This window comes from Vespa crabro, chromosome 12 (assembly GCF_910589235.1).
Source record: "Vespa crabro chromosome 12, iyVesCrab1.2, whole genome shotgun sequence".
Lineage (NCBI taxonomy): Eukaryota > Metazoa > Arthropoda > Insecta > Hymenoptera > Vespidae > Vespa > Vespa crabro.
In genome coordinates, this window is record NC_060966.1 from 2987876 (window position 1) to 3000319 (window position 12444).

The window sequence follows — 12444 nt, forward strand, 5'->3', positions numbered from 1 at the left end:
CAAATCTTAACGGCTCGATTTGTAGGTAACAAAAGAATTTGTAGATAACAAAAACAAATGAAGGGCGGGCCATGAGACGCGTGACAAATCTACCTGGAGGAAGTATACTTTCTTTACATATATATATATATATATATATATATATATATATATATATATATATATATACATTTTGATAAAAGTATATAATTGACAGATATATTATGAAGATTTTAATTCAAGTAAAAATTCATGTTTTCGTACAGAACCAACGATCGAAAGACTAAACTACTGTTTTCATCAAGTAATGTGGAGTAATGCGCGTTAGTTTTTGTTGCGTTGTGAGGCCGCTTCTCACACCGGACCAGCTTTCTTATCGTCGGAACTGCAGACCCACTGGTTGCGATGAATAAGGGCGGCGGCATTAGGCTAGGATACCGTTGAAGGACCTCAGTTAAATTACGCTTGCCGCGTTCCTGCAAATTAATGGGAGAACGGGTGTTCTTTTAAAAGATCCTGAAAAATACGCGAGCTAGCAGCACAATAATAAATATTGCTCACATTGAAGCTACCATCGTATATTGATGAAATAAGATACAATTGTTGATGTCTTTTGTGTAATGATGTGTAGTTAGATGTACTGCTTATTTCTGAAGGACTGATAGCCAGTAATGTATTATAATGAGAATCGAGAGTCTAGGTACCGTGAGTCTGAAGTATGTAACTTGACTAACTTTTTGGCGTCTTTAGAACTATCCGCAAAAATTGTAGTGAAATTATGAAAAGGAATGAAAAGGAAGTTTGGAGAAAGGAAGAAATGAAAATGGAGTTGAGGTAAGATCTGAGCATGGAAAGGGAAGGAATAAATGCTAATTGGTCGGGGATGGGTCAGAATAGTTCATTGGAATATTTAAACATTCCATGTGTGTCCTCTTTGTTCTAGTGATTATGTAAATTAGAATATTTCAAATCAATGGATATTTCAGGACTAGGTGCCAGACAACTCTTGCCTTGTCTACTTTCTAGGCGTCTACTTTCATTACTTATTTATAGCCTGGCTCGACATATTGTTAAGAACTAGATACTTGACTAAAAATGCCTAAGCCTGGACAAAGATAGCCATGTGTTTTTTATCTATGCGTTTTTTTAGCGAGTATCCAACGAGTTCCCAAGGGTAAATATTTCTAATAGTGATATATAATCTTTAGAAGAAAGTACCGTAAACAATTGAGGGGCGCATGTGCTTTATATAACACAATATGCACATATTATTAATGGACAATGATAAAAGATGCGATTATTGATTAAATATTTCATAAAGAAACACTAATAATTAATTATTAAAATCTTCTCTATTTTCATCTATAACAAGGACATAAACGTTTTTCAATGAGGTTAGATATTTGTAGGTTTTAAAATTTATGATGAGTATTATTTTAGAATATTTTAAAAATAATGAAACTTATTTCGACAAGACTCTGAATTTGTCAATTGTTGAACGCGATAAATTTAACCGCGTTCCCGCAAATTGATGTGAGAATGCAGTCTTTTAGAAAAATCCTGTGGAGTATGTGAAATAGATGCGTGATAAAATTCATTTCGTAACTTTATTTTATATTTTTGACGCATTGAAATATAAAGGAAGAGATATACTTTTTGTTATTGTCTATTGCTAATTGTGTAACATGAAACTGAGTGAGTCAGGACCAGTGTTGCTACTAATACTCGATTGTCTTAAAGTCTTTAATATAAAGGTTGATTGATCTAATGGTTTCTCTCAGAATATTCGTGAAGATAATCATGAAATGATGAAAAGGAAACGGCAATGGAAAGGGAGGAGTTCAAATGAGAAAGTGCATGGAAAGGAAAGTAATGATTCTTATTGAATGTGTCAGAATAATTCGTATTTATATGTGTATATTATATATATATATATATATGTACACGTATGTATGTATGTATGTACGTAAGCATGTATATATGTATATATGTATATAATAGTATTGTATTAATCAGTCTATGAAAATTTAATATCCGAAAATTGTTTTCCATTCTACTGATACGTTGTAGAAATATAATATGCTTCAATTCGTTTATCAACACGAGTTCGATCTACTAAACGATAAAGACGTTGCATTCTGTTTATAGAATAAATATCAACGCGACCTTAATTGCATATCATTGATCATGTTAAAAACGTAAGAAACGAATAAAATATGAATGAAAATATTAGAAGAGTTATATAGAAATTGAAGATGATTGAAATATGAAAGCCAATAACAAATCAAATGATTATTAATATAACATGAATAAAAAATCAATAATTCACGTGATGCGATAACGTTTACAATTACTATATTCTCCCATCGATTAAATATGCGTTCGGTCTGAGAGAAGAAAACGTATAAAGGATCTCATTTTTGAGTTTGTACACATTTATACAATAATTGTAATTTAAAGGAGTATATTTAAGAATTTGGAAATTAGTAATAAAAAAGATATTGAAGTGACTTATCAATTAATTACTAAAAATATCAAATCATTTCAAATTATGAGATATTGATGGATGATATTTGATTTATGCAGTTAGTACGTATTTATTTTGCCTACATGTTATCAATTACTACGCACAAAATTCCTTACCATCCATAAAAATATAAAATAAAAGGAACATATAAAAGATATAGAAAAATTTAGAAAAATATTCAATACTTATAAAACTCAAACTTTTGTTAGGACAAATAGCAATGTCTAATTATTCCTTCGGTGATGTGAAATTTAAGATTCTCTATTTCCCGTTTGCATTCAAATTCAATACTCAATAATCGATCCAAATAATTTTTCCAAGTATTTAATAATCGACTGGAGTCTGTAATAATATTATCATTTTCATTTTTCACCATTTCCGTTCTAGTTTGGAATCTCTTTCGAAAATTATTTATCCCATTGTACATATCACGAACGTTATTACTTTGACAATTTTTAACTATTTCTTGACCTTTTTATACATAATGTTATTATTTTTTATAAATTTAATATTATTATTATTAGTAATATTGTTACGAATCAACATAGAAGAGTTTGAAGTGATCTCGAAACTAGATGTCCATCTCTATACATCCAGGAATTTTGACACGTAAACATCAATTGTCATCTATCTTCTATAAGAACTCGAACTAAGAGAACGTAATTAGTGAATGTCCCGAAATATCTAAATATTTTATTAAAAGAGTTAATCTGTTAAATTGTTCATAGTAAATAAGTTGTTCGTGTTTAAGTTATTAAAGTTCTTTTTTGTTTTAATTTGTGGTTGCGAGTAACAACATACAGCCTATAATTTATTTTTAATATCTGTGTTTATTATTTAATATTCTTTAAGAATTAAAACGGGAAATTCTTATTTTCCTTATAAACAAGGTATGTAGCTATTATTGAAGTAAAAATACATATTAAAATAAGAAACGAATAAAAATTATATTACAAATTATTCATCAATCCAATAAAGAAATAAAAAAGGTTTTATACAACAGTGTTGTTGTATTTATATTTTTTATAAGTAGTACTATAAAATTAAATGATTATAGAAGTTTACCTGTAAGTGAAATTCAATCATAATTGTATGGAGCGCCTTTTTCGAAGAGATCAAATTGTAGTACCTCTATATTGTACCGTTGTCGCCATATATTTTAAAGTCTAACATAAAAAAAAAGAATTGCAACTGCGTCTGCTCAGCGATGCCATGACACGTCATTCTTTTTGAAGTTACGCAATAGCAAAAAGTGTGTTCCTTACCAAACTAGATAGTAAGAAAGAAGGAAATTTATTGGGAGGAAAGTTTTTTTTCAAAGAAGCGCTCTATACTATTATGATTGAAATTCATTTTGAAGTAAGCTTGTTTAATCATTAAATTGTATTTCGCACCTCCTCGAAATCAAATTGCAGCTGTTGAAAGTTTTTACGGTTATTGAATTATCATAGATATTATGAGATTAGCCAGTAAAAGATATGTGTTAACTTTGAAAAATTAATACAAACATTTAATTATCTAGTATAATCAATGCAAAAATATCTTTATCTTAAGTTCTCTTTTGTAACATCTGGCAAAGGTTTCCGATTTCGAAGATTATCTAGCTGTTTTTAAAATATAATCGATAGAAATTCCATTTCTACTAGCTGCTGAAGTTGAAGCGTCTCGTGTATTATTAGGACTGAAGATAGACGTGTTCACATCATTGTCCTTCAACACCTCCTTTATCCATTCACTCAATGTTTGAAATTTCAGAATGAGATGAACAGTTTATTTTTAGTATCTCCCAATTGTTTAGTTTTTCGTAGATAAAATTTGAGTGTATTAACAGGACAAATAAACGCTTCCTTCGAGTAGAATGGAATAGACAACAGTTGCTTTTTATTCAACCCAGATGATTTAATACGCAATGGTGTTCTTATTTCGATTGTACTTTTAATCATGCCAATGTTTCGAATGTCAATTAATGACAGAGTCTGTATGCGGTGTCCTGTCACCAGAGCTAACAATGAAGCCAACTTCATTGATAATTTTTCAGGACTTAATTCGTCATTACATCCCCATTTTTTTAAACAATCCAAAACCAACTCCACGTACAGTTATATTTTGTTTTTGATGGCCTTACTTAGTTTCGTTATTCTTTTAAAGAATCTTTTAATTTCTGGATTTTCCCCAAGTTTAAGCCCATGAACGAGAGCAATAGCTAATCGAAAGCTATTTAGCAACCCATGCATATCCCCATTATTGTACTCAACCATTAAAAACATTAACACATTCTGGGTTGTACTATAAAGGGAGTATATTCCGATGTTGTTGTAGAATCTCTACCATTTTTCAGATCAATGTCGTAATATTTCACAATTTCTCGATTCAAAGACGCTATCATAACTTCCATGGACTCTTCTGGTAATGATTTTGATGCGTAAGCTCTCCTGATATAATTCCTGATACCAGGGTAATCCTCTGCCATATTGGGTGGGGTTGCCTGGCGAATGTGATAAGTAAATTAATTTTTAATTTAAAGTAAAGTGGTTCCGGATTAAGCATTGACAAAAATACTGCAAACCAAGCTTGCGTGTCCAATGTGGTACCATCAATATGCCTCTAGCTTTATTAGTCCAAATTTTCTCTAGCACCTATAGAATAGTAGAAAAAGGCGGAAAGACATAAGAGAAGTATGTTTTCCAGTTGAGAGTGAAAGCGTCAATTGCTATTGATTCTCGATCTTTTTTCCACGAAACATAACGCTTACATTTAGCATTAGCTCGCATGGTAAAAAGATCTATCACTAGTCTACCAAATCTGTGTACAATCGCATCAAAGGCTTTGTCTGAAAGATTGTATTCTATCTCTGGCTCCAGTCTTCTAGACTCAAAGTCAGTAACAGAATTATCCTCAGAGCCGATCTAGGATGCAAATATCCACAGCCCTTTCTCCTCACACCATGTCCTGATTTCCTCAGCTAGCTCCTTCAACTGCAGAATTCGTATCCCGCCCTTTCTATTGATGTAGGCAATTGTCGTAGTATTGTCAACTCGGCTATTGTTACAGACTGCTCCCCAACCTGAAAGTAAAGCGTCAGAGAAGATTTCTATAACTGGATTAAATGTTTTAATAGAGTTTTTAGCCACCAACACATTCCTACTCCATCAGTTACGACCATTTATTAAAGTAGATGTGATAGCCATGTAACTATCGTAATCTTCTTTGTTACAAATAAGAACTAGAAATCTTTCTCTTTCGAAGCGACGTATATGTACTCTGCCATACTTTAGTGTTGGACTCGGGAGTACCTATAAATGCTGCTAATTCTTTAATCTTACATTTTTTAATCCGATTAATCTTTTTAATTAACTTGGTTACTTTGTTTTTCTTTTCAATTGGAAGTTCAACTACCATTTCATTAGAACCATAAATGAAATCCAAGAGTTTACATCTTTCGGATGGCGTTAATTGACTTTTTTTTTAAATTTATAATACCCCAAGTTTTTCAGCATTTATAGAGTAATCTTAGTACTTTTCGAATACGACTCAAAAGACGACCCTATTATTAGAATATCATCCAGGTAAATGACTAGTAGGATTAAGACTAATAGCCTTAAGTATGAAACTACTGGCTTCATAATTTTTGTAAAGATATACGGAGCAATATTTAGACCAAAAAGTAAGCAGATAAATTTATATATTTTATCAAGGAATCTAAATCTCAAGTACTTTCAGTCAGATTTAGGCACAGAAATTAAATAGTAAGCATTTTTCAAATCGATAGATACCATAAAATTTATTATAATAATTTATTATTATAATCGATAGATACTATAAAAGGATTAGTCTGTTCTACTTTTCTAGAGAAATGGATTTTAAACCTATAAACACAGCTCAAGATAGTCGCATCGGAAGTAATTTACAACTAATATTGGAAGAAAGATTTTATACGACCTGCTGCACAACTTACGTCGTTTTCTAGGATCACTTCCTGACGTTGAAGTAACCTTTTTATGATTGCTAGTGGCTCCGAAAAGATTTCTGAATTGATATTTAGGTGTTCTGCGCACTCGTCGTCGAATTCAATTGGGATGTGAATGGCAGGCGACGAAACAGGTCTTCGAGTTTTTTGTCTCACTATTTGAACTTGATTGGCCAACAGGCTTACATTTTTTGGAGAATGACTTTAAAAGCGGAGCTGCCTTGAATTTTTTGTCAATATTTCCACCGAATAATAATTCGCTTGACGAAGTAGATTAGATAATATCACGTTTAGAAGTATCAATATTTTTTAAAATTAAGTTCCTTCTAATTTCCTCGTGTTGCAAATTTGCCAAGATTCTAGAAACACCCTCCAAAATTTTTGACATAGCTAATTTTTGTTCGTGCGGGAGTTGCAAGGTCTTTTACATTAGCTTAGTTATACCAGCAAGGTCTGGTGATATACGACCCTATTTCTTAACTATGCAGTCATCCCTTTTGACAATACTGTCTGGAATATTATCTAAGGTATTGAGATACGAAGGTTTCGGTATTCACGTTTCGATATTGTATATCGTTAAATTGTGCTAGCTACATTCGAGTGAGACATGACTAATTTAGTCAGTTAGCCTTACTATCTTTAACTTCAAACTAGAGAGTTGATTTCGACGATGGCTTCTCTCGGGTTATCAGCGAAGACGGTAATAAAATAAGGAAAGTGAAAGAGAATGGGTAGGGTTCAAGGAAGAATATAAAGTTTAGAAAGGGAAGGAATGATGCTTATTGGTCGTGTACGCATCAAGATATTTCGTTCCTAAATATTTAAATAATTTCATGTTGGCTCTTTTGTACTGGTGACCGTAGACACTCATAAGTGAATTGTTAACTTAAGGATCGTTTCATTCGCGTACAGTCATTGACCGTACGTAAATCTTCAGACACAGAACGACTACCGTCCGATTATATAGAAATGGACCCTAAATCATATAAAATATTTTTTTTTTTATTAATTTCATTAATTATTTTTTTATTTCTTTTGGAAGTAAGATAAATTTTTTTGAGATATACTATTTCTATAAGAGTATAAGGAGTAAGATATTGCTATTTTCGAACAATAAACAATTTTTCTCAATAATAAGTTTACACTATTTTAAATTACTATCGAATCATTCCTTGAGGTCAAAAACGTCTCTTTCTTTCTTTCTCTCTATCTCTCATTCCTTACACACCATCTAACTTTTATTGATACAGACAATATTGATACGTGCATACGGATGCAGGCACGCAACATTTCTTAATACGATAGACCGAGCCAAATTCCTTTTAACAAAAACGGAACTCTTGCAAATTTATTATAATAAGAATCGACATTTCTTCTAAACTTTATTCATCTACTTTTTTTCGGATATGGCCCACAATGATCTCTAGTGGTCAATTTCTGGAACTGTGACCAAAATATTTATTTTTGTACTTAATTAGGTTTTTTCTAGCAATTTTATCGCTACGATTTATAAGACAATAAAAAATGAATGGATCTTAGATTACGAGGACCGTTACTGTAATAATACGAATATTTTTGTGACATAGCCTAGACAAATGCAAATTCATTGAGTAACGTATCATTAACGTATGGACGCTGTAAGTGGAGAGGATACGGAAATATCTACTTATCTCAGAAAATATTGATATAGCGAGAAAATTTTTTTACATCATAAAAATATTGTTAACTACGAAGTGTCACGCAAACATTTAAATGCTTGACGAAAGAACATGAATAAATATATAATTAAGATTGAATTCGTCCAAAAATGAGAATAAATATCTGTAAGTATAACGGGAAAGTAGAATAATTATTTTATTAAGGATAAATGCTACCTTTTCGTTGTTGGTATAAGTTGTTCTAACGTTTGCCAGCGATCAACGAGATAATATCAAATTATTGAACGATTTCAATATTAGTTAGTAATACTTTCAAACTGATTGTTGATAATTTCTAAAGTAGTTATTATTCGGGAAAATTTCACCGACCACTTCAGAAACATGACTTCATTGGATAACATTAACTTACTCAATGTTATTCAAATTAATTAACTTACTCAATGTTGTTAATATTAGAGAAAGTCTTTATCCATTGAACAATTATTATATAAAATCGTATGAAATAATGAGATTTTTTTGTAGTTTTTGTACAATTTTTATTTTATACGATTAATAATTTATATCTGCTACAAATTGCCTACAGTTATCCACAGGATTCGTTATGTTTATATATTAATTATCTATATATTATATTTATATAAATTAAACATTAGACGTCTCGCCGGCTTTAACGTAACGTTTATTTTTATCAGAATTTCTTCTATTGCTACTGGCCGTATTTTAGTGTTAAATCCTTTTAACAAAATAGCAATTATTACCTTCATTTCTAGTATTGCAAATTTTTTAACTAAGAATGTAAAATCAATACTAAATTCATTTTCTATAATTTATGGGTTACAATTTGAATATTATATAAAATCTAACGTAAGGAATAAATGTAGCCACATGATTGAATGTCAGTCCATGTGCAGAGATTAGGCGACCTTACGCTGGATGTTGATCGTTGGCCCATACTTTAAAAAACGTACACGTGGATAGCAAAAAGCGATAATGCGAGAGTGAAAGAGCGAAAAAAATGATTATCTATGTAGAACACTACGCATGATAACAGTGAGTAGAACATGTATATAATGTATAATTAGTGAGTGAATTGTATTCTTCTTAATATTGTTAAATACGATGAGAAAGCATTACTTGTATAGATTCTATTTAATTGTTATAATCCTCTATGGGCCGAATTTTTGTTTTAAATCCAAAAAAATTAAAGTAAGATTTATGCGCCATCTCATGAAAGAAAGCTATAATTATTTGGTAAAATCTCGATAAATTAAAATGTGACCGGAAAGTTACACGGGCCCATAGAGGGATAACATGTCTTTCATTAAATTCCTAAAGAAAAGATTAGTTTAACAAAATGGTCATTTTAGCATTTAAAAAATCTCATCTTTTATTTATTCTTTATTTTCTAAAGGCTTTTTAGAGGGATCGTTTGGAAACAATCGTCGTTAAATGAATAAAGTATTCCTGCAAGAATTTACACAACTCCATATAAATCTAATACTTTAATTGATATTCATGAATAATATTAACAAATCCGTGCTAAAAATGTGAGAGAGAGAGAGAGAGAGAGAGAGAGAGAGAAAGAGGGAGGGAGAGAGCGAGTGAGACAGAGGATGATATGAAATAGAATGAGAAAAGAAAAGGAAGGATATGTATATAGGATTAGAATACCAAAATTTACATCAAATAGTTTTCTCATGAACTTCCGTTGTGTATGATGCAACTATTACATGTGCAGCCTCGGCCGAATCAGATAAAAAAAATGTTTTTTGCTTGCATAGTTATGCATTCTCTCTCTCTCCCTCTCTATCTCTCTCTCTCATTCCCTCACTCTCATTCCCTCTCTCTCTTTCTTTTTTTCTCTAAAATAGAAAGAGGCCACCGGAGTAAAGAGGGAAATAATTAATACAAGCTTATATAGACGCATCGTAGACAGCATTTCTCACTTGTTTTGTAATCCATATTTTGTTCTATTGCTGACATCACACACGTTTCGAACGAAATGTAATGAATAGCCCTGATTGTTTGATGGATAAGATTATATTTAAAACTGAATGAAAAAACTGAAATTTATGAATTCACTCTTCACTCGATCACTTTCCCGTCGCGTGCGTTGAATAATATTACTCGATTCGTCTAGGTGAATGCACTATGAATAATTACCTTATTTCATGCTAGAAGTATTTTATCATTGTATTTTATAATTTGTAGATGGGAATTTTTAAACACAATAGATTAGTTACCTTGTTTAGTTTCATCGCATGATGAAACTCTACATGTGTAAGTTGAGTATTCTGATTTACGAGAAAGAGACAGAGAGAGGGAGAGAAAGAGAGAGAGACAGAGAGAAAGAAAGAAAAAGAGAGAGAGAGAGAGAGAGAGAGAATGTATTAAAATATTAATTTATTAGAATTTCGAAATAAGCAATGATAATGACCTTCAAGGCATCTATTATTTATTTATTCATTATATCAAATTACATGAAATAATTAGTGAACGATTTTTGTACAGTTTTTATTTTATACAGATAATAATTTGTTTCTGCTACAGATTCTATACTGTATTTCACAGAATTCGTTATGTATATATATTATGTATGTATTGTATATATATTATATGTTTTAATTAATTTCTTCTTTCAAATTTTAATCTTATTGGCTTTACCGGTTTTAATGTGAGACTTATCTTTATTTCTGAAATTCCTATTGGATTATTTATTTTAATTAGAAATCTTCTTATCAGCGTAGCAATATTTACTGTCATATTTAACATAGCAAAATTTTGACCTAAAAAAATAAAATCAATTGTAAATGCATTTTATTTTAGAATTTTCTGGACTATACTATCAAATAATCTACAGGAGTATGTAATTATCTATGCAATTTCTTCGATCGTAACTAAAAGGAAATAAATATGTAGAACAATTCTTTCCCGGTAGGAACCTATCGGGATCGAATACTAATGGCCGTGGCCAATATTTTGCGCTTCTATGAAGTTTATAAATGAGAAATACTGCTGAAGTATCTTTCGGTATAGTATAACCTTCTCTCACTTAATACAATTAATAAAAAATATAATTACTATATAATATATTCATATTACTAATGATAAAAAACATAAAATAAGTCATTTTGTATGCAGAAATACCTTCTATATCTTGCGTCACTCTCCGGTCGGTGACTGGAACAGCGAAGACGTAATGTTTCCTTGATCACACGTTCCAAAGTTTCATACTTTTAATATCATTATATGTTATTGGAACATGTTTCGGATCGTCCGAGCAGTAAATTTGATGTAGTTCCTCATATACTTTATACTTTGTGATCGAAAATTTGGAAGACATCATAAGAAGTTAATATGAATATAATTTACTTCGGATACGTAATGACAAATTATTAAGAAAATGTATTATACACATACTTGAATATCCGGATATGTAGCAAGCATTAAAAATATAAAGCTAATGTTTGTGACTGAAGTTTCGATTTCTTGAAAGTAATATACAGATTTTTTTAATTTTCTTTAATAAACAAAATTTTATTACAGCTAAATAATAAATACGACTTACAGCTATAACCATTGTATTGATTTGATCGTAAATATTTTGCTCCGAATATTTTCCCTTTTCGTGCGACAATTCAAATAAAAAATCTAAAAGTGTCCTTAACTTTGGTTCTTGAAAAATGAACAAGAATCTCATTAATATTATTAATAAATGAAAAGATTGAAAACTAAATTAAACGTATATTTCATATTTTTACCTAAATTTCCCTCCGTCAATTCCCGATTAATTTTACTTTTCAATATAAATTACTTTTCTTCATTGATTACATTGAGGAATAAGAAACAACAATATATACATAAAATATTATATTAAAATTTTGAAAATTTGAAAAGTAGGAATACAATTTAAAAAATGTTTCTTCTAATTATACTTTGTTTGTAAAGTTATCCAGATAAGACAAATACGCCTGATATTTCCTTTCTATAGCAGTGTTATAAAAAATTATGTTTGGATGTAACCATAATTTGAAGATCCTCTGTGTAGCTATATCCATTCCACTGAAAAAGCAGACGAAAAACATACAATACATTACAAAAATAATAATTTCATTATTATTACCATTCTATTAATTCATCTAATTTGCAATCCGGATTTGTCAGCGAATTTATTTTCTTACCCAGCATGCCGTCTTCCAATAAAAAGTTTAACAAAATTATAATAAACTTTAAACAAAAACGTCAATTATATACACGTATAAAAAATTTTTAATTCTACCACATATTATATCCAATGTACAGCGAAAAATATA

General features: G+C 30.3%; 1 protein-coding gene across 1 annotated transcript; it reads right to left on the bottom strand.

Moving 5' to 3' along the window:
* Window positions 1-10033: 10033 nt before the first annotated feature.
* On the bottom strand, window positions 10034-11711 carry LOC124428372 (cytochrome P450 4A14-like). Its single transcript, XM_046972316.1, has 8 exons — window positions 11693-11711; window positions 11552-11619; window positions 11366-11447; window positions 11279-11311; window positions 11030-11182; window positions 10796-10917; window positions 10295-10305; window positions 10034-10148 (listed from the first exon to the last, which is right to left on the bottom strand). The coding sequence occupies exons 1-8, from the start codon at window positions 11709-11711 to the stop codon at window positions 10034-10036; spliced, it is 603 nt and encodes a 200-aa protein (XP_046828272.1).
* Between the last annotated feature and the right edge of the window lie 733 nt (window positions 11712-12444).